The sequence below is a fragment of the Pinus tabuliformis genome, chromosome 4_2 (genome assembly GCF_031772625.1).
Source record: "Pinus tabuliformis cultivar Carrire ecotype Pingquan chromosome 4_2, CPIR1, whole genome shotgun sequence".
NCBI classification, from domain to species: Eukaryota; Viridiplantae; Streptophyta; class Pinopsida; order Pinales; family Pinaceae; genus Pinus; species Pinus tabuliformis.
Window position 1 is genome coordinate 780,637,438 of NC_142304.1, and position 24,783 is coordinate 780,662,220.

The window sequence follows — 24,783 nt, forward strand, 5'->3', positions numbered from 1 at the left end:
CTACTTTATTTCTATTATAACCTTATACATATAAACTTACCTTTTCACCTTTCCTTGGCCTTTGCACATTTACCGATTCTTACCTTATTTGGGTTCACTCTCCACCATTGATTTCACTCCATAGGATCAATGGTTGTCGCATGATCTCCATCCATCCTCCATAACCCAAATAAATTTAAACTCGTGTTGATAAAATTTCGGGTCTGCTCTTTTCCAAGCCTTATCGGCATCAATCTCCATTTTCGATCTTACCTTTAATCCAATGGTTGATGTCTACCCCGATCAACAAAGCTGCTCAGTGATCCTGCGTTGTAGATCAAAACCCCTTTGATCCGACAGTCCACAACGATATCGCATGGAATCTTGCGCGACGTTTACCCTCCCTTATGGAGATGATAAGGATTATAAATCCTTAGTGTATAAATGTTCGGGTCCATTCTGAGATTAATGTTCGATCACCTTATGACCGGATATCCATTGGATATATGAGGTCATCAAATCTACAACCTACGGATCTTCAACAAGCACACCGATTACCAAATAGCTTAGTCCCGCAGTTGACTATGACATAAGCGTTTGAAGATGAGATCGACGGCTAAGATTGAGTGTGGAACTTCAACCGTGATCAAGACCTCTGAACGCTCCTATCCCTCTCAATTGTTGTCACCATCGATCCAATGGATCTGTCAATCTAACGATCCAGATATATTCCTCCGCCATTTTCTTCTGACATTAATATCCATCGATCTCAAGGATCTGAAAGTTCCTGTTCAATGTTACTTCATTCCTTTGACCTTTACGTTGTTTCTCAAAGTTCTCTGTGGTTTTGGGTTTACTTTGGGTTTCTGTTTTTTAAATGTTCTGCATCACAACTTCTTGCTGAGCTTAACTCCAAATTCTCTTTATGCTCCCTTCACCTCACTGTAAACTTAAAGGCTTCCTCCTATATTGTCGGTATGTGTAAAGCCATAACACCTCTCTGTTACTCTTCTCTTTATTTCGCCTTCAGATTCTGCATCTACAACCTATGTTACGCATAATAGCTCAAGATCATACACAATCTATATCTCAATTACACCATACACACATAAACTCATAATCGAGTTGTTTGTATCAATAAACAGGTATTTACACAGGAATTCTCTGCTTCGTCTGATCCTCTGTATCAGTGGCCTCTATTTTCCTACGTTCCGTAGGCTTACAATCAAACCTCTAACTCACAACCTTTAACTATCTAACTTGACTAACTAGCTAACCCCTGACTATGCCTTTTAGGCTTACATTTATAAAAAAGGATACAGCCAATTCCTGGTTTAGATCCATAAACTTCTCGACAAAACCCTAAAATATCTTCCTCACCTCTAAGGATCCTCTCTAATCCACAAAATCATGAACTAGCTCCTAATCTAAGATTTACAATTAATTCTCAAATCTCTCAATCTCTCAACTATCCTGATTCTCTCATGTCCTCCTACATTCGAGAAGATTTACAAATATGCCTCACAATACTTAATTAAATCCTATTCTAGATTCTATCACTCAAAACCTGAACATTTACATTCAACACTTAGGAAACCAACTTCCTTAAAATACAAGACCCCCTTATGTCTACTAAAATACAATGATTCTTCTGAGTTGAATGCTCCTGCATCAGACTCCCAAATTAGAAAACATTAATGATCTCCTGATCATGTGTCTTCATATGTTGATAGAAAACCTCCAGGGTCCCAAACTTTAGTTTGTAGTTGTTTGAATGTTCTGTACATTTGTTGTTGTTGTATATCTGTTGTCTTCTGTTTCATCTTCCTCTCCTTGCCAATTAGGTCCAAGTTTTGATTGATCATCCTTCCTGTTGTCATTCTTCTCGATATGGAGTGTTTCATCATCAACTGCCATAATTCTTCAATCTCAATTTCCAACACATCTTTGGACTCGTCCACCTTCTATCACTTACTGTTACCTCTTTCTCTTTGTTTCAAGTTGTTGTTGTTGTTCACTAACTCTTCAAACTATTGCTCTTCTCTTTGAAGTTGTCGAATTCTATCACTTGCTCTTTTTCCTACGCTTACTTTTTCTTCGTTTATTTTTACTGCCTCCCTTTCATCCTTACCCTCTTTCATGATTATCTCTTTATGTATTGAATCCTGATTGTCCAACATTCTTTCCAGGAATGGAACATCTTTGTTCCCTGGATTAAATACTTCCACATAATCTTCCTCTTTCATTTTTATTTGGCTTCTCATCTCTGCCAAATTTTCTCCAGCATCTGCAACTAAACCTGCACTCACCAAACAATTATTAAAATAAAAATCATAAGGCTTCTGTGCCTTTTCTTCCTTTGGCAACACATCAGTATGCTGCTCTGATTTCTCCTCCTCTATCATCACATCAGTATGCTGACTCAACTTCTCTAAAGAATTCTTTAAAGAATTCTCTAAAGTACTCTCAAGACTATCAGTTAGTCTCTCCTCCACACCATCTGTTTTAATGATGTATTCCTATCCTTGTCCATTGTAGTGAACTTCTTCATTCTCTTTCAGGTTTGATTTTACAACTTGAACACTTACATTTTGGTTTTCTAGCCTTTTCTCCAAAGGACTTAATTCATGCCATAAATTTTCCATCTCACTTGGTATTTCTCCTAAAATCTCTGTACTATCCCCACTATCTTCTTCTTTATCACAAGTATAACTTCTTTTTGACACTACTTCTTCATTCTTGATTAGAATAAAATTATGATCCTCCATCACTGTGATAGTTTTAGATGTCTGTCCATCACTCTCCCTTTGGCCATTTAAGAAAATCAATTCCTCTTTGTCCTCATCAATAGAAAATTACTTATCATAAGACATAACTCTCTCATCTCTAATGAAGATATTTCTTCCACTAAGCAAGGAATTTATGAACTCCTTCTACTGTAATAACTCAACTTGATCTTCATTTGAAAGACAATCGTCATCATACTTTGCTTGGCAAATTTCAGCTTCATTCAAGATAGTTCCATAATATGGTTTGTCTTCTGCAATACCTGCATTCACACACAACTTGTCAATTGTAAAACCACAAGACCTCATGATCTCATTTGATGATTCAATCACCAAGTCCTCTTGTTGTTCCAAGTCCTTTACATGACATAGAAATATTTCAATGGTTTTCTCTTCAATCTCGTTAAGTCCTTCACTTGATTGCTCGATTTCCTTCTCTATTTCTTCTTTCTGAACAAAATTTAGATTTTTCCTGTCTTCTTCCTTTATGTCAATAGCAACAAATTGTACTTCTTCACATGTTTCACCTACAAACATACACAAATTGTCAGATTCAAAATCATGTGACCCTTTGGTCTCACTTGAAGTTTCAGTCTTCAAGTCTTCATCTTCACCCAAAACTTCACCTTGTTCTACTTCACAAATGGACACTTCCATTTCCAACTCATCTTCTCTTAGTTTTTCCATCAGCCACTTTACTTGCTTCTGTTGTAGCCTTCTCTGTAACTTATGCCACTTCACTAGATTTTTCTTCAAGACCCAACCTAGTATTTGGCTTTCCTCAAGTATCATCATTAATACATTGAGTTGTTCTTTCATCTCAACAGTCTCTTTGTCAATTTCCTCTTGACGCATTCTCTTGCCATTTGCCTTAGCATTCTCTTTATTCACTTTTCTTCTATGGTGGTCTTCCTCAAAACCTCTACTATGACTATCAATAGTCATTTTCTCCTTCTCTATTTTCATGAGCTCCTTACTCACCTACTATGAGCTGCATTGAAGCCTCTACAACAACAATTCCTCCCTCCTGCCACTTACCTCACCAAGCTTTCCTCTGTACTCGGTCTTTTGGCAAGCACTTGGTTCTCTGTCTCTGGAACCTCTTTTGAGCACTTCTCTCTACTCCTTCTAGGCTTCAACTCATCTACATATTCTAACAACACAATTGTCCTCATGTATTTCAATCACAATGAAATACTTGGTTTTGACCACCTCTTCTTTCACTTAGAAAGTCTTATCAGCTTCCTTCATTACTTAGCAATTCTACCCACATCCTCTGTGGAATTGCCTTTGTGAGCTACAACAATACCTCTACAGTAACAAGTCTCCTTCTTGCTACATATGCCTCACTAATCTTCTCTCCTCTGAGCTCAGTCTATTAGCATTTCTCTGGTTCTTTCCTCTGGAACCAATTGAGCACTCCTTGCTCTAGATTGTTGCAATCTTCTCACCTTCTTTTGCTATTACCTGTGCATCAATATAAAAACCACACACTCTCCAATCTTCAAATCAAATTAAAACAAAACATATCATCTCACCTTCAAGACCTCTGCATGATCTTGTTCTACCATTCACCTGCACTTTGAATGGATTTTCCTATGTTCCCTTGCATCTACAAATTCTCCCAATATTCTGCTATACTTTATCTCTATGTGCCTTTTGGTTGTTGGATTAAAATCTTATCACTTCTTGCCTGCATACACATCTTAAAACATAACTCTATTCTAAATACTTTTCAAAGATTTTTTCACACAAAATTTCTTTTTGCTGTTCCGATACCAAATGTTTCAACCACAATTCTGCTCTGATACCAAAATTATGTCAGCTAAGCCGAAAATACGCACAGTATGCATATAAATTGCATAAGCACATTCATCCCAAGAATTTCAATCTCCCTACCTAGTCAAATTAAAACATAAATTAAGGTTTAAGGCCCCTAAATAAAATCTCATGCGGAAATGTTTCAAAGACTATTCAATAGTCTAAACCTTAATTAACCTCTCCATCGAGAAGTTATACTCCACCTTCATTAAACTTTAGTTAATCCTTAACCCTTATTACTTAACCCTCTCGTTAATTCTTAACATTCGCTCGTTTAACCATCCCATGGTTAAACTTTGGTTTAACCTGATTTAACCCAATATACATTTATCCACTTTATTTATATTATAACCTTCGTATAATAGAAATACACACAAAACACATGTAAACTTACCTTTCCACCTTTCCTAGGCCTTTGCACATTTACTGATGCTTACCTTAATCGGGTTCACTCTCCACCATTGATTTCACTCCATAGGATCAACGACTGTCATGTGATCTTTATCCATCCTCCATAACCAAATAAATTTAAACTCGTGTTGATAAACTTTCAGGTCCACTCTTTCCCAAGCCTTATCTGCTTCAATATCCCCAATTAACAAAGGTGCTCGGTGATCTTGCGCTGTAGATCAAAACCCATTTGATTCGACGGTCAACAACGATATCGCATGGAATGTTGTGCGACGTTTACCCACCCTTATGGAGCTGATAAGGATTATAAATCCTTATTCTATAAATGTTTGAGTCCGTTCTGAGATTAACGTCCAATCACCTTATGACCCGATATCCATTGGATATATGAGGTCATCAAATCTACGACCTACGGATCTTCATCTAGCACATCGATTACCAAATGGCTTAGTCTTGCAGTTGACTGTGATGTAAGTGTTTGAAGATGAGATTGACGACTAGGATCAAGTGCAAAATTTTAGCCACGATCAAGACTTTCGAACACTCCTATCCCCCACTGTTGTTGTCACCGTCCAACTAATGGATTTGTCAATCTAATGATCTAGATCTATTCCTCTGCCATTTTCTTCTAACATTAATATCCATCGATCTCAAGATCTAATGGTTTCCATTCATCGTTACTTCATTCCTTTGACCTTTACATGTTTTCTCAAATTTGTGTGTGGATTCGGGTTTACTTTAGGTTTCTAGTTTCTAGATGTCCTGCATCACAACTTCCTCCTGAGCTTAACTCCACATGCTCTTTATGCTCCCTTCACCTCATTGTAAACTTAAAGGATTCCTCCTATACTATCGGTATGTGTAAAGCCATAACACCTCTCTGTTACTCTTCTCTTTATTTCTCCTTCAGATTATGCACCTTCAACCTATGTTACGCAGAATAGCTCAAGATCATACACAATCTATATCTCAATTACTCCATATACACATAAAGTCATAATCGAGTTTTTTGTATTAATAAATAGGTATTTACACAAGAATTCTCTCATTGGCTTGATCCTCCGTATTAGTGGCCTCTGTTTTCCTACCTTCCCATAGGCTTACAATTAAACCTCTAACTCACAACCTTTATCTATCTAACTTGACTAACTAGCTAACCCCTGACTATGACTTTTAGGCTTACATTTATACAAAAGGATTCTACAACCAATTCCTGGTTTAGATCCATAAACTTCTCAACAAAACCCTAAAATCTCTTCCTCACCTCTAAGGATCCTCTCTAATCCACAAAATCATGAACTAGCTGCTAATCTAATATTTACAATTAACTCTCAAATCTCTCAATCTCTCAACTATCATGATTCTATCATGTTCTCCTACATTCAAGAACATTTACAAATATGCCTCACAATACTTAATTAAATCCCGATTCTAGCTTCTATCACTCAAAACCTTAATAATTACATTAATTCAACACTTATGAAACTAACTTCCTTAAAACACAAGACCCCCCTATGTCTACTAAAATACAATGATTCTTCTAAGTTGAATTCTCCTGCATCAAACTAGATATTTATCCAAGAGGGGAAACACAAATATTACCCAAAAAAATGTGTTGTTATTACAGAAAGTATCCCCAAATCTACATTTCCTTATAAAAATCATTTTTTTTACTATTTCCAACCTCAAAATTTTCAAAAAGGGAACTTAGTTTACCATAGATCCCCATTTTCTACATATATAAAGGCTTGAGCTCTTTCCACTCATCCATCCGCAATAGGTGCTTGTAGCCAAAATTGCAATAGAGATGTTCAGGAATTGTTCCTCTTGATAGTGCTTAAGATTTTCATGCTACTTTCTCATCCAACATAGAACGATATCTACACACATAAAGGAAGGAAAATAACTTCCAAGGAGGAGGCTTTGTAACCACATCTTTAAAAAGACTACTCCTCGGGTGATTTCTTTGATATTTCTATTGGTTACGTAGATATTCTTTGCATTCTTTTAAATTATTTCTCCATCTCTATGGCAATAGTCCCTTCATGGAGGATTTACCTTGTTAACCATTACCTTCTCATGTTCATTCATAAATAAAGTTTTAAAATTGTGAAAAATAGAGTCAGTATATTGTAAATTGGTTTGAGGGTAAATGTGGGATGGTGGCAGTTTTTAGGTATAATTTAGGGGGTATAAAAATGAGCCTTTGGTAAAAATAAGTAAAATTGATTAAAATAAGGTTATTTTTTTTATAGAGATGTATTTAGAGTGGGGTATAACAAAAATATTTTGGGATATTTTTATAGATATCAAGTGAGATTAAGGGTACTCTTCAATATCTCATGTATAATAGTACTATGACGTATGTAATGAGTGGAGATAGTGTGAGTGTATTTAGTTTCTTTCTTTACACATGAATTGTTAGAAAATTATATATCACAAAGCAATGGAACACATAAAATATTCTAGAAATATAAACACATAAAATGCATAAAACAAGAGAGACACAGATATACGTAATTCACCCAATTTGGTCGACATCCATGGAGAAACAACCAGTCCTTCATTTTCTATTATCCAATAAAATGAAGAGATAAAACCTACTGTAGATCCACTGTAATTCCCTCTTCGCTCTCACACAATCTCCTCTCTATTTCTCACTCATAATACAAATCTACATAGATGCAATACAATTCCCTCATATATAGTGAGGGGTTTCCTTCTAGAGAAAAAAACCCTAAATTAAACATGACTTCTATCATTAGATCTTTGCCTAATGAACAACCCAGATTGACTACAAAATTACAACATTTTACAAGGCAATTTTACATCTATTTTTAGCTTTCGCCGCACCCCATAGACCCCCCTGGCAACGCACATTTACAGGTGGCATTTCTGCCACATTATGAAATGGGGTCCAATGCGGTGATACCTCTTAATAAAGAAGATAATCAAGCTCCACACCTAACATGAATACACTAGGGATTAAAGCTTTGCAAGGCATGTATAGAATGTTGTTTTCATATTCAAATTTCATTTTTAACATAGTTACCAAGTTGAAAATAATTAAAACCTCAGAAAGAGAGCCTAGAAAAACAAAACCATATTTTTGGGTTAAAAAAACCAAAATCGAACACCAATTCAAAGTGGTGCTATTGATCGCACTTTTCGTTTTCAAAATTAAATATTTATGCCTTTTGCAACCATGACATTAATAGCCTCATAATATTACTAAATGAAACCTTAAAGACAACTTTTAAATCAAAACATGAGACTAATAGTGACACCTTTTTTTTAATCCATTGACACTATTTTTTTACCTAAGATTAAAATTGCAATTTAATCTTGAAACCATGGATTTGATAATTGTTGTTGTTACAACCAAAGTATTAAAATCAACCCTTGAATTGAAATGTGGTGTTCCTAATAACACCCCCATATTTCTTTTGGGGTGCAAAAATTACTATTGCTTTCAAATCATGTCCATCGAAAATGGTATCATTCTGACTAAAATCTAAAAATCAACACTTCAACAAAAAAAAATGTTATTAGTACTGCTATTTTTTTTCTTCATGGTAGAAAATATCTTTTGTTTATGCAAGCTTAAAATTATTATTTTTAAACAGTAACCTAAAAAAACTAAAATTGGTGCATAAAAAGGAAAAATAATTCAAACATATAAAAATAAGAGAGAAAAAAAATCCCTAAATCTAAAGGAAAAAAAAAGAGAACAAAAAGGAAAAACCACATTATATAAAAAATTGATTTAAAAATAAAATTGAGAAACAATATGAAAAAGTTTCAAAAATAAAATAGACTTAATGAATTATAAAATAAAATACACTTTAAAAAAAAACACATACATATAATAAAATATCTAAAGAAAATTTCAATTGTTAAACTAAGATGTGCTTTTATTGAAGATATGATGTAATGTTCTATTATGTTATGTTATTTAAAAAAAATTAGTTGGTAAAATTACATACAAATAACCATAAAGTACAACTAAAATTAAAATTAAAATGGTTAATCATTAAACTGGTTTAGATCCATCTTAACTAAGGATCTATCAAATGTCTATAGTAATCAAATCTCTAGATGTGCAAACATGTCCTCAAGTTTTACACTCAAAACAAAATGAAATGGTAAATCGACATTTCTAAACCCTAATTGATATTTTAAACCTTGATATGCTCATATCTCACTTCCGAATCTAGAATCTACCACTTTAGCACACACTAAGATTCCTCCCTTATCCTACGCAATGATTTGTACCATTCACCTCATGCCATGTCTACTGTTAAGGTATTGCAAACATGCCCTTATAAAAAATGCAATTTCTTTCATTAAAGTACCTAATAATGAATATCACAAAAAATCTAAAACAATACAGAATTGCACAACGAATATATCTAACTTATGTAATATGATGTTCATAACAATTGCCCACATAATTGAACCTTGGGGTAGGCAAGGAGGCATTAAAGCAAGAAAGCAAGGTGAGTAAAGAGCAAGCAAAGAAGTAGTAACCTTAGTAACTTTTGCTAGGGTATCGCATGAGTGACCACAAATGACTCTTACTACTTCTTTTTTTCATATTAATGACCCATGGGTAGGCCTAGGGCTAGATGCTCATTCTACTCAACTATCAGAGCTTGACCTGGGCAAACCCAAGGGGTTGAAGCCACACCCCGTGATAGAGGATCGGTGGATTAGCAGGAGGGATTCAACTGATCGATCTACCTATTTGAACTTACTCCTATTTGATTTATCACCACTACTATGGTTCCTCAACCAACCCTTGTATAACATCCATATTATCCACCCTTAAGAGGTGGCATATTGTATTCCAACTAACTTCAACCCTTAGCATAGTGAGATTGGAGCTTATGTGAATGAGTTTAAGGCAATAGAGATCCGTATTCATGTCTTGGTTAATTGTATTGTTTTAAACTCATGTATAAGGTTAGTATTATGATCACATGTATATTTAAAAATAGGTTTTCATCTTAAGAAATTTGATTTTTATGGGTTTGATAAATCCAGAATTAAGATGAATCCAAACAAGTTAATAACATGCAATTAAAAAAATAATTTAAAAAAAATAAAAAAACATTAAATTAATATATATTTCATGCCAACTCATAGGGTAATGAACTATTTGAGAGGTATGACACCATCCTAGCTTTGATTCCATGGCAGGTCAATGCCAAAAAAGAGTCTCATCATAATGGAGATGTGATTGTTCTGCCTTTAAATGTGTTTGTGCTAAAGTTTTTTCCAGCCACGTTCAAAAGTATTGAGAACAAATCCATGTGTCTACGCAACATGGAGAGGATTCGTATTAAAATCTAGAAGAAGAAAGATTTGTGGAATCAACCATTTCCATATGTTTTCCTCTGCTACGAAGACTCCACTTAAAATATTTCGACGTCAAGCGAGGGAGAGTAATTCGACAAATGAGAATGAAAATGTATGTTGCATGTTAATAAAATTGCATGGTTTGGTACATGGAAATGATGGGCTCCCATCAAACACACGCTTAATTGGATTCCAACCATTAAATAATAAACATTGTATTCTTCTCACTTTCTCAAGTCTTTGCGGGGAGGTTGGAAATGCTATAGTCAAGAACGGGTCATCACACTGCTAACTGTCTCTTCATTCTCACATGTTCAAGCGAAAAGATTATGAAAATAGGTATTTTCCAAAAGTAATGTGAGCTTCATTGGCTTATGCATGCATTATTAGATTAATATTTATAAAATGAGAAGCATTATGTCAAAATATTTGGGTATAAAATTTAAAAATAAGCGGTGTAGAAGTTAATAAATAAGGGGTCTCGCCTCAAGAAAATAGAAGACACTGGAATTCTTAATAACAACAATATTGAAGAACTTTACCTTTAGAGCTAGACCACTATAGTTAACCTCATTTTACATATAAATATTCTTTAACTTCTTCTTTTTTATATATTTATTAAAGTTATATATATTATCATTTGTTGTATGTTAGCTTGACTCATTAAATATTTGTAATTATTTTATAATATTGATTATCATCAATAAATCAGTCTAGATCCATTTAACTCTGGATCTATCATGGGTCGAGAGGGATCAAAAAACCCAAGGTGCAAACCTTCTTTTTGAAGTGTATAATTTGAGGAAAGGTTTGCACCTCTACGGATTTGATCCCTCTCGGTGAATGATAGATCAAGAGTTAGATAGATATAGGCTAGTTGCAGCTAAGGGCGGTAATGCCATAGTTTTAGATTATCATTACTATGTATATGTTTGAGATAAACTTCATACTTTCAAATTTTGCATTATGTTTCCTTTGTCTGACATGACCATATAATTTTATTCTTTAATTTAGTCTATTTTGCTTGCCTTGAATGGTTTGTACATTTGTGTTTGGATATTTTAAGTGGCTTGTGTGTGTCCGTGTTTGGATGATTTGAGCGGTTTATGTGTTTATGTGTATGGATTTGAATGGTAATGTTCGTGAATGTTACAAATTTGTGTTATATTTCTATATGTTTATGTAATTGTTTATTAGTAATTAGTTGGTGATGAGAAAGGAAGAAAATCTTGTCGACAGCTTACAAGAGGATTAATATTGCAGATCTATTTCATTTAATTTAAGGTATCATAGCTTTTGAAAACTAATTAATTCTTAATACTAGCCCTGCAAGTATCACTAAATATTTCTTGAAGAGTAGTTTTAATTTTAAACTCGTCGAGTTACCTCAATCTATTGAGATGATAGATATTGTTAATAACTTTAATTATGAAAAATGATGAAATCAAAAATTGATTGCAAAGTGACAATGTAATAGTGCTGGATGGAAATAAATTTTAATAATAAGAATGTATTCAATTTCAAATAGTATTCGGCGTGATCAGTCTCAACTATTTCCTTCTACTATTCTTATTATCACCCCAGCTAGTTTTGTCATATTTTCATATCAATTATATGAAAAGTTCAGTTGAAATTGTAAAACATTCAAATATTTAACTCAGGATATTGTAGTAAACATATCATCTTTTCTTTCTTTCTCTACAATATTAATAGATTGAATTACTATAACCAAAAAAAAAACACATTGTCAATAAATTTTTTGTGCTTACACTAAAATCAATCACACTGTTAATCCAATCACTTCAAAATTAATGCACCATCATACATCTAGTTACATGAAATCAGAAATCAACATCTACAGTGAAATTAATGCATCTAATGCAAACAATCAAATATGATTAGAAAAACAACATCTACACTGAAATCAATGCATCTAATGCAAGCAATCAAATAGGAGTAGAAATCAACATCTACACATAAATCAATGCATCTAGTTCAAGCAATCAAATATAATAAAAAATCAACATCTACATTGAAATCAATACATCTAGTGCAAGCAATCAAATATAATTAGAAATCAACATCTGCACTCAAATCAATGCATCTAGTGCAAGCAACCAAATAGAATTAGAAAACATGTACACTAAAATCAATGCATCTACTAGAAGCAATCCGATAGGATTAGAAATCACATTTACACTGAAATAAATGCATCTAGTGCAAGAAATCAAATATAATTAGAACTCAACATCTACATTGAAATCAATAAATTTAGTGCAAGCAATCAAATAAGATTATAAATCACCATCTACAATGAAATCAATGCATCTAGCGCAAGCAATTAAATAGGATTATAAATGATCATCTACACTGAAATCAATTCATCTAGTGGAAGCAATGAAATATAATTAGACAACATGTACACACAAATCAATGCATCTAGTGAAAGCAATCAACTAGGATTAGAAAGAAACATTTACACTGAAACCAATGCATCTAGTGCAAGCAATCAAACATCATTAAAAATAAACATCTTGATCTGAGATTGATAAAAGGGTATTACAGACTTATGTGTAGAGTTGTCTATATTACATTTTATTAATATAGACAATTAAATAATCAGAAAACACAACAATAACACACCAACACAGCCAAAAGTGGCAAAGGAGTTCACCAGACATCCTAGCTGTGTCTCTTGGTCCTAGATACCAGTGCTAACCTCTATATTATGTCTTCAAAATGGTTGTTACAGGTGTGAGCTCAAAAACAAAGTCTCAACACAGAAATGGATCTCACCACTGAGTTTCACTCGAATCTTCAGTCGAAATGAGCATATACACGACCGTACTGGTCACTCTGACCTCCAGACCCCCTGGAATGGTTTACAATACACTCTCCTGCCAACTTTCTATATTACAGTGTTTTTATAACACGTTTTAGTTACAATTTCCATTAAACATGGAAACAATATGTTTATAATAGAAACAAGCTAAAAACGAAAGGATCGGCGGGCGCGGGTGGACCCCGACCATCCGGCCTTTCTTCGGCGCTGATCTCAAGAACAAACCCATCTGACGATTGTCACGTCCCACTCCTCAACTGATCCAAAAAACCTGCACCATTTATCTATTCTCTACCATCCGACGGTTGTCATGCGGTTTCACTTTCCAACTAGCATGTTCGTTATTTCTCTGAAGGCACGTGATAAAGTGGTTTTTAGGAGACTATGTGTCACTTGCTGAGTGGAATCGCATGCTCCCGGTCTAAAAATGCTTCCTCCCTTGAGGGCACACAATAAACTCAAAGAGTTTAGCTCCTCTTGTATAAATATATTGCGTCTGTTTTTCTAGATAACTTGCCTGCATGTTTCAACGTGATATGCGTCGATCTCCTTTGATCGGACGATCTCTATTCTTTACCGCTGCTCCTCATCGCCTAAGTTCTGAACCAATCGTAGACTACCACATCATCTACTGCGCTGACATCATCAGGTACCTACGACTCTTTCCCGGGTTGCCACATGTCCTACTGACATAGGCTTTGACCTTTTGACTTGAATCTTTAATTGGCTCTATTTTCCTTATCCAAACTTAGATTTGCATGTGGTTTGCACCATTAGCTTCGTTTCACGAGCTCTTCAACCTTGTTCCACTTTCACATGTATTTGAAGACTTTAGATTTAGAGGCCATGCTGGATCCATTTTGGATCACTCCTCCCTACTGGAAGCTTTTGGTCCATCAAAATTTGGTTTTTAGCTATTAAGTAAGTGAGGATAAAGTTCCTTCACTTGTCCAATTTCTATCCATCGTGCTTTACTTGGATTTGTACCTTTGAGTCCAACTCTTAGGTACTCAACATCCCCTCGTTGTGAAGTTCTTATCCTCCTGTCAAGAACTGTGTCCTCCTGTAACTCATTGAGATACTCAGGCAACAGATCCTCAATGGAAGGAAATTGAACTTGCTCTTCAGGATCTTCAATCATTGAAGCTTCATACAATCTCAAGTTTTCAACATTAACTACTAAAAGGAATTACCTAATTAATAATAGTAAAATTTGTAAGTATAAATCGAATTTGGAAAAACAAGGAATTCAACTTACATTAAATCGATTTTGATCTCTCTGCCTTGTGTTCATATTGAGTAGACATAAAGAAAACATGCACGTATTATTCATAAATCCAAACAATAAATATAAGAAAGTGGATTAGGTAGAAAAATGCTTAGCATGTGGAGCCATAGAATATTGTTAAGTACCATTTTTATATCCAAGCAATAAGAGGATAAAGAGTTGATTTGAAGTTGAATCCATTCTCCTCTATGACAAGCAAAATAATTGACCAAAACCAATGAAATTCATCTTCAATATCCACTCCAAGAAGATATGATGAGTTGATATGAATTGGAATTATTTCTCGTCTACTAGGAGAAAAATAATTCACCACAACCAATGAATCTCATCTTCAATCTCCACTACAAAAAGAAGATAAGTTGATTTGAATTGGAATTGTTTCTCTTTTATGAGGAGCAAAAAAATTCACTACGACCAAAGAGATTGATATTTGATCTATACTAATAAAATGTAATTTCAATAAATAGATGATACATGCATTACAATAGGATTCTATTGTATATCATCATAGTTCCATTTAAGTCGGGATCTACCAAGCACTAAGAGAATCAAATATCTTTTCACTCTAAAAGAGGTTTGTACCTAAGAGATTTGATCACTCTCAACACTTCGTAGATGGATCTAGGATGGTTATATATATATATATATATATATATATATATATATATATATATATATATATATATATAATCATTGGAAAAATAATTTGTTGTCAAAACCACGAGAGCCTAAACCAACCAAGTATAATTTACCTCATTTTATTTTAATTATTATATTTTTTATATAATTTGGTGAGTCAAACTGTTTACATAACAAGATAGGGCTAACAATACAACATCTAGTCCATATTCTCTATATACAAAAATGCTAATATTACTTTTTTGAACCATCTTAATTTATTTTTTTTGAATTTTCGTAATATCAAAAAAAATTATTAAGTGAAAAACCTTAAATCAACATAGATCCATATTAAATTACAAACCTAACATGAATAGAGAGGGATCCAATTTCTTCCCCTCAAACTTATATTATTATTATTATTATTATTATTATTATTAATTTTTTATTTTTTAATTTTAACCCATATAAACAAATTTTCAGTTTTGATGATTAATATTTTTTTTTTTAAATTTAAAATTTTGAAATATTTTTCACTTCCGGTTTAATAAATAATACTTAAAATGTTTTTATTTTCCATTTAAAATTTATGTTTTACTTTTAGTTTTTTACCTAAAAAATATATTGATAACGTGTTTAAAATAACAATGACCACTTTATTTTAAAACCATGCTGGCAATTAATACGCGAGGGTCATAATTAGGTATTTAAATTGACTTGATTCTTTTTCCTTTTTAATAAATTAATATTTTTGAAATTCTTTATGACAGCACCTGGTTGACGCTGACACGAAAAACATGGTTGAGCGCAAGGAATTAATGTGTGGAATGCAATACCCTGCTGTGAGTCAATAATTTCAAGTTGTGTGGCCAACGCTCTAAGTCTTCGTTTTTGGTCGACCGTCTCTCGATTGATTTCGAAATCTTTTATCTGAACAATTATTTATACGAATATTTTAATATATATGAAAGATATAACAATTAGCAATTGTCCCAAAAGGTACAAAGAGAGGTCAATAGGATTATTAAAAGGAGGAAACCTTTACAGATAGTCAGGCATATACAAAGCTTGCTAGTGACCAAGGCAATAAACACGATGACCATAAGGTACAAAGAGAGGTCAATAGGATTATTAAAAGGAAGAAACCTTTACAGATAGTCAAGCATATACAAAGCTCGCTAGTGACCAAGGCAATAACCACGATGACCATCCCGTACCAGCACATTTGATACTAAAACAACAAAACCAAAACCAAACCATTCATATCAATATATTAAATTTAAAACGCGTTCATACTTAAAAGTCAATAAATTATTGGCAACACACTTTTTTTTTTTAAATAAAAAGTAAATTACACCGTTTTACATGGTAAATGAAAAGCGGAGAAATTTGTGATTTGCAAATATTAAAAGAAATCACTTACATTGGTGGTTGACACTACAATTAAAACATTAACTAATTGTAATATGCTTTTCCTAAACATTATTATTATTATTATTTTTAATAAAATTTATTTAATAAAAATATTTTAATTAATTATGAAAATAAATATTATTAAAATTTTGAAACTCATTATAAATTCATATTTGGGAAATCTTCTTAAACGAAGTAATGCAGTTTCTTATATAACCAACTTGTATATAAAATATTTTTTTAATAAGTAATTGATTTTTAAAATTAATATATTCATTACTCATTTTTATATTTTAATATAACATATGTAATGTAATAATTAACTCCCGGGTGTTTACTCGTCGTCCTGGTGGCATTTATTGCTCTCAGGCCTTTGCACCACAAGTGGTGCCTGCAAGTCTTATTTCCTCTCAACTGAGAGTCACTCCCATCGATCCATGTTTTTAACTCATTCTCTCATCTCGGTAACTATAACCAGATGGAGATAAGGTAGGCCGTGTAATATTATTTACTTGGTTTATGTCAACATTTATCATTGCGTGTATCTCGGTAACCATAGCCAGATGGAAATAAGGTAGGCCCCGTAATTGAATAGTGTAATTAGAAAGTCAAATTATAATATTTTAAACCAATACTTATTGTATTCTTATACCTATATACCTATATTCAATGTATTTAAACCTCTTAAAATATGCATCCTTGCATTATCATGCTTCACATAAATATAAAACCTTGTTATCCATTTCTATTTAATGTACTTAATCCTCATGCCACCCACTGGTGTGGTTTACTATTCATATGAATGTCATATGGCAAACAGTGAGGTGACATGATGCTGATGAATGATAAGGGCAGATAATTACATAAATATGAAACCTAGTTATCCATTTCCATTCAATGTACTTAATCCTCTTGTCCTACCCGCTGGTGTGTCCTTTGATGGTTTACTATTCACATGAATGTGATATGGCAGGCAGTGAGGTGATGTGATGCTCATGAATGATAAAAGCAGCCATAGAAGTTCAACAATCTCAAGTAAAGTTTATACAGAATTAGTTTGAGAGTCGATTGAATATGGATTTAGTTCATACCGAAATAGATTCATCTAGGTTTACAGTTAAAGCAGAGTTCAACCAACTAATTGAAGATGTGCATCCTTGCATTACCATGTTTAACATATATATCAAACTAACTATTTAAGTATACACATCTATGCATCCTTGCACTATCATGATGAGCATAGACATCAAACCAAGTTATTTCAGGTTAATAGTTTATGTTCAATGCATTCTATACACTGTCTAAAACCAGATCATACTCTGGAACGAGGTTCTTTCAGGGTATTTGTTTGTGTTCAATGCATTCAATACACTGTCTAAAACCAGATCAGACTGTCCAGAACCAGGTTATTTGTTTATGTTCACTGCGTTCAATCCACTATCTAGATTCCATACATGGGTTACAATTTTACTCTAAGGAATGGCCATTGAAAAACCTCAATTTGTAAATTAATATAAGTCCCATCACCCTATTTACAGTCCCTAAATTCTTTAATGAAATTAGATTTGAACTGAGTACAAATCCCATCTCGTCACCTCACTTCTTGTACCTAAACTCTTTAGTGAAGCTAGAGTCTATCTGCATAGCAACACTGAACGTGGGAGCACCTAATGCACTTCAGAAACAAAATGGATAAAAGCATGTTAAATTCAGCAACAAAACTGATCATTTTGTACATAATTCGCTATATGATCTACCTATTTACAATGCTACACATATCCTTTCATCCCTCACTGAACGTAAAAGCACTAGATGCATTTCACAGACACAAAGGCCAAAAACATGTCAAACTCAAACCAGAAAACTGATCCTTCAATCTATAAAAGATCCTTTCTATTTATTTACAATGCTACACACTTGCTTTCATTGTTATCAGCGTCTATTTACATGGCTGGAACGTTATAGATCTCTGATATTTTCCAGATTAGGTCTGCATGCGTGCACTTTGAGAACAATATTTACTGTATTTTGACAGTTATAGCCAGTCAAGCATACCATGGGGTTTTCATGCATATATTCTCCTCTTAGTCCACATCAATAGTGCAGAGATCTGCCATAGAGAGGTCCCAGGTTCGCCTCGGGCAGATTGATAGACACTACAAAGTTACAGATGCCCGAAGTATCACTCACCAAATAGTTGATCATCTCTTTAGAACAGAGGAGCAGTAAGCATAAATGGACACGAGAAGCCCAACATTGAACATCTCTACCTTGAAGGTCTAGCCTCAAAAAGGGAAATAAAAACCCTCTGTTTATTCTTTTTTACCTGTCCACCACAATCAATTTCTTGCCTGATAACTTAGAATCTGAACTAGAGATGCAACAAAGCAGCTCTACAACGTTGTTATGCCTAATCTTTCCTAGAATCTCTATCTCTTCTTGAAATCTCTTTTCTTGGACAGATCGTGGATTCTCGTTATTCCAGATCCTTTTCACAGCAACAATATTACCATTTTCCAGTGCCACCTTGTACACATTGCCAGCATCTCCACTTCCAATAACATGATACTCTGTCAATCGATTCAGAATGTATAACACTTCAAAGTCAACCATTTGAAAGGATGTGAGTTTCCAAGACTCTGTACTTGTTTTAACCTGCACGAAAATCTTGTGTCTCTTATGGAGGAAACCTATACCAATCAAGCAGACTACTACGGCCACAAAAATAACCGAAATCAATACCCTATTTATATGATTTTCAGATGCATGGAAGCATGAAGGAAGCCTTGATGGCCCAACTCCACACTGGCCTGGATTGTGAAGAAAACTTTCATCATATGCCAGATATTGTAACCAACAGGGAAAAAGCCAGACAAGTGGTTGCCAGACACATTAAGAAATCTCAACTTGAGATTATCTGATTCAAGGGGTATTTCCCCTGAAAGAAAATTGTTTGAGACGTCAAGGCTGTTAAGAACAAGCAACAGCTCAAGTGACGCAGTAAATGATCATGTGATCTGTTTGTTGGCAAGGTTAAGCTAAGAAAGAACTTTCCATGATATTATCGTTCTTGGAAGCTCCCCATACAACATATTGTGATAAAGAGAAAGCCACGATAGTGAGGATAAGTTAGTAAGTTCCACTAGGGTAGTCTCTGATATATTGTTGTGACTGGTTAGAAACTTGTTGGGAGTCCATAATTGTCCAATGCCAGAGGGAATACTTCAGCTGAATTGATTAATGTGTGTGTAAACTAAAATGGTACAACGTAAAAGTAGGGTAGATTCCTTTGTGATTTCAGAAATGGAATTATTTACATGCCCAACATGCAAGATTTGATTGTAGAAATATTTCAAACCAAGTGTTTAGCCATAAAATACCAAAATGCATATATGTATACTACAAGGAAAAGGATAACGCCCAACCTATTTACTGATTACATTCACAGCCATACAAAACTCAGTGGAGAATATAACCACTATAAATTATGAAGAGAAATTTAAACACTGTAATTCCATGAATTGCATAAATAGATCTTAACAAAACGAGAACAAAACAACAGAGTTTGGTTCCGGCCAGCGCTAAAACGCTCAACATCCATAATAATCTGAAGACCCTAAAGTCAACAGGGAAAAGTCACTCTACACATAGAGATGTGTTTGGTAAGTTATAACCAAACATATATACAATGAAAGTATTCGTTGGCTTCTAAACATATGTACAATAAAAGCATTCTATCATGTAGAGATGTAAGTGAGAATGAGCAACTAATCATATATGCATGATGGGCCATGGCATCGACAACACCAGTTAGTGTTTATTGTGGTGCCATATTGTGCGAGCTGTTCCTGCAATTGATGGCGCATTTGCCTATGTGAATCCCTTTTATGGATGTGAATTCTTATCTTAAGTATTTTCCTTATTTTCTTTAACAAATTAATGGCTGGGCGCAAACGGTAAAGTGGCATTGATTGTTGTGGCAAGATCCTTGTCTGCATATCTTGTAACGTAAGTTCCTGTTGCTAAATTTCTTCGCAACACTCATACAACCTTCATAGGTAGCATGTATCCATGCCTGTTGCCATCCAAAAAGGAAACATTTCAAGTGACAATGAATATGTTTGACGATTTTGTTTGAATATTCAAAATAAATTAAACGATTCCAAACAAGTATAAAATCATATGAAACTAAATGTAATAGCAAGCAAATCTATGTGAATCTTGGTTATGTAGTGAGTGGTGTTTAGCATGTGGGTAATTCTGGAAGACAGGTTGTACGATTGGCTAAAGTGTATTATCCTGAATAGATTTTGATGCAAGGAATGATTCCTCTTGCTGTCTATGCTTAAGATATGGATTCTTGTGCATTTGTGCAATGCGGGAGAATGGGAATGTTGGATTGATGTGTATGTATGCTAGTGACCGCACTCTTGAAATTGCAGTGAATGTTAGCCCTTGGCATTCTTTGGTGCCGATGTCCACTGTTGCTTTGTCTAATGTCATTCCTTGTGACTTGTGTATCGTTAAAGCCCATGCCACTTGAAGTGGTATCTGAGGGCGTGCACCCCTTGTGATGGGAGGAATGGGTACATATGTTGGGTGTGAAATGTCCCATGGTGTTCCTTTTTATTGTCTAAAGTCAACAACCACAAAGGATGGTAATGCTGGGGGCTTTGAGTCAATTGAATTAAATATTGAGATGACCTTCCCAAGCGCGTCATTGACGAGGTCTGCATGTACCCATAAGTTGCTGGTGAGCATAACCTTTTGTTCATTGCATAAGAGCACCTTTGCATGGAGATGCTCATCTTCTGTTGTAGTAGGAGTTTTCTGCCTTTGTTGTTCCGCAGAGCAAAGCGCTACTGGGATGTTCAATTTTTTAAGCATTTCCTTATTATGCAAGACAAATGCATTGTTTGTTGCTAATAGGTGCATGGATTCTTCGAATGTGCATTTCTCTTCATGTGTAAGAGACGAACTTGTTCTTGACATTAGGTGTTGCCAATCTTCAAGTGTAGATATTGCATTCATAAGATTTGCAAGTATTTGTCAGAAAGAAACCTGGGACGGGCTAGCTCCTTGTTGACGGAAAACGGTTGAAAGTGTTATGAATATGTCAAAGTTGCGCCAAAGTGCAGTGCCACACAATGTCCCAGCGTATAAAGGAATGTCTTTTACAGGTGGTAGTTGGCCTAAATCTCCGACAAGGATAATTGAGTGATTACCAAATGGTGCATTTCGATGAAGAGGGAATGCCTCTCTTAGACGATCGTCAATGCGAGAAAGCATTTTTGTACCAATAAAGCTCATTTCATCAATGAGGATGTATTCTACATGACGGAGTTTCTCTTGCAGGTGTAGGAGCGGCTGGCCTTCGAGAGGATGCATTGTCTGGATAGGGATACGAAGGGTAGAGTGAATTGTGAGGGCATTTATGTTGAAAGCTGCAACGCCGGTTGGTGAAAGTAACAATAAAGGGTTCTTGTTTGCTGGTGAGTTTTCCACAAATGCTTGGTGCAGACATTTAATCAAATGGGATTTTCCTGTGCCAACTGTTCCTTGTACGATGAATTTGCGTGGGGATTTTGGCAAACAGGTTTCGAAGTGTGAAAAAACAGTGGTAAAAGCTATGTTTTGGGTAGGGGATAATGTATGATCATGGGGAAGGTTGGAAAAATAATGATGTTGGTTTTGAATGGTTGAGCGGTTGAATTCAATGAAATTGATGGCAGTTTCTTGCAAGGGAGGAGGAATAGTATTTGGTGACCAATTGTGGTTGACATCGAAGTCACGGTAGCCAATCATGTCGAGGTCATCGATTGCAATATTGTAACCTAGGTGTAGTTGAGAGAGAATTTGCCATTCATTCATCTGCATGGAATCAGGGCGGGTGTGTGGGGTAGTTTGATCTTCAGTAGGTGGGCTTTGTGGGTTTTCGGGTTCTCGATGGACATGCCATGGTGTATATGCACCCCTTTTTGTTCCCAGTGTGCAATAATTTCTACATGAGTTGAACCAATATCATCAGGGAGTGTTCAGAAGGGGAAATACAAGAGAAATTCACTCCAGCAGAAGGTGGCATAAGAAGGACTAGTAGAGAAAGGAATGACATTGTAACAAGGCAACACATGTACAATCATTGGGGGGAATATGTGTTTCCAGTGGTTTTTTCTCTGTTGGGTAGAATATGACCACGAGCGAGCAACTTCAAGGAGGGGCAGGGGTTCTAGTCAGGCAGGCCTGTTCATATATGCAACGATAAAGTTTGGTGCCGAACCAGGATTTTCAGTATCTTGCGAAACACGTTTAAAAACAACCATGTTGACATTCAAAGAACAGAATGTACGACTGCAAAGAGAGAGAGGTATCTTTTGTAACATATGGCATATTTCTTGTGCACCAATGTCTCTATCTGCAATGGTTTTTGTAAGAAGTTTTCTAATGACACCACCAGTAGGTGCTTCTGGAAGGGCACTTTGTGATAGTTGTGATAGCATTTGACGGTAGCTCTCAGATCTTGTCTCTGCTTTTGTTCCATACTTTGAAATATATTTCAATACAGCATGGCGAGAAAGGATTGGTTGGAAATCAACATTTTCTCTCCAGATAGAGAGTAGATCGGCATTGTGAATATTCAATGTTTCATCATTGCGAGCAGGGACGTAGGTTTTATGACCTTTATCATCAATGAAAAGTGAAGAAGTGGACTTCAATTCCCACGGTACTCCATATCGGCAACTAAGAACATTTTCTTTCTTACAAAGACAAGAAGATTCATGACACTTTGAAGTTTGTATGACGTTGAATTCAGTTGACGAGCTCTGTATAGTCTTCGAACTGATTGGCCGCGAATATTGCTGCTGTGTCAAGGAGACACGGGCTATGAATTGTTGACTGGTGAAGCGAAATAGTTCGATGTTCTGCCTGACGTGGATTCCAAGCAGTTACGTAGTGGTCGAATTATTTCTGTGCATTAGCAACTTCCAATGCATTGTCCCAATCAAGTGTGTCCATGTCTGGTGCATTTTGTAGCCAGAGGAAGCCATGAATGTGTGTGGATCCTCTATGTTGCCATTCGTATCTGAAGATAATATAAAGGTTACATTTGGTTAATACATGTATATGCAATGTATAAAATTAATGTAGAGTGAAAGGGATATTAAATAATACCTGCACCAGTAGTCGGTTGCATCGAGGCCTTTTTGAAGGATTTCTTCAAGGAAAATTGTAAATCTACAATGCATATATTGGGCTGTTAGATGTGGTTTTTTAATAATGTTTTGGATTTTCCATTGGAAGGGGTTGACTGAATTGGAAGGAACACTGGTGGGCATGATCGTGTGCAATTCATGCCATTTAGTATAAGTTTCACTGAGAGTGAAGAAGAATGTTGGGCTTCCTATTTGTGTGATCATGTCAGTCAGCTCAGATCGTCATTTGTTCCAGAAAGACCGTGTTCCTCTTAGAGCTGAACCGAACCTCATTATTTGTTTTGGCAATCGTGAAACTAGAGAGTCATGAAGACACTGGTGTAGGTCTGAAACCGTTGTTGGCAAGTTGTTCTCAATGTACTTCTTCACGAAAACGCTCGTTGTTTCTTGGCTACGGTCGCACATTAGAATGTTATAAAGATAGTAGCAGAATATTGGGTGTTGGCGAAAGCGGTTATCATGGTAGTGCAGCAAGTGCAAAGCATATTCATGCATTTCAACTTTTGTAAGTCTTGGTTGCATGATCATTGCAATGCCTGTAGGGAAGAGTGTGGGGAATGCCATGGCAAAGAGGCCGATGGTGCTGTATTCATTTATAGTAGTTAAAGATATTGGAGGCCAATCGATAGAGCTTGTTGAACTTGAATGGGTCAAGTGAAAATAGTTACAAATGTGTTCACACTTAGTACATGAATTTGGGAGGATTGGAACGACAGAAGAGGGTTGGATTTCTAATGGAGGTAGCATGACATCAGGATTATAAGTAGAATCAGTAGTGGTTTGATGGGGTTCAAAAGATGAGGTGGTTACACTGTGGAGAAGAGAAGAAATGTTTGTAGGGTGATCTGATAGCACATAAATTGCAGATGAATTCAATTGAACATCACGGTAGTAAGGGTCATATTTTATTTTGTATTCAAGGGCTGCAAGGACACGTGATCTGCAAATGAAGAATTCGTAAGCCTTTTCAGATGGATTTTTCCTTTTCACAATGAGGACAACATCCAGGGTAAGTATTTGGCAATAGTGGTGATGTCTTGAGGGAAGCTAATT

The 24,783-nt window shown here is 35.0% G+C and overlaps 1 protein-coding gene across 1 annotated transcript in view; it reads right to left on the minus strand.

Annotated features, from left to right (window-relative positions):
• The window catches only part of LOC149171975 (uncharacterized), a 71,404-nt gene extending 52,272 nt beyond the window's left edge, over nucleotides 1-19,132 (minus strand). Inside the window, exon 1 of the mRNA XM_089426155.1 lies at nucleotides 18,846-19,132. Within this exon, the coding sequence (XP_089282281.1) occupies nucleotides 18,846-19,132 (287 nt within the window). The remainder of the gene's footprint in view (nucleotides 1-18,845) is intronic.
• Between the last annotated feature and the right edge of the window lie 5,651 nt (nucleotides 19,133-24,783).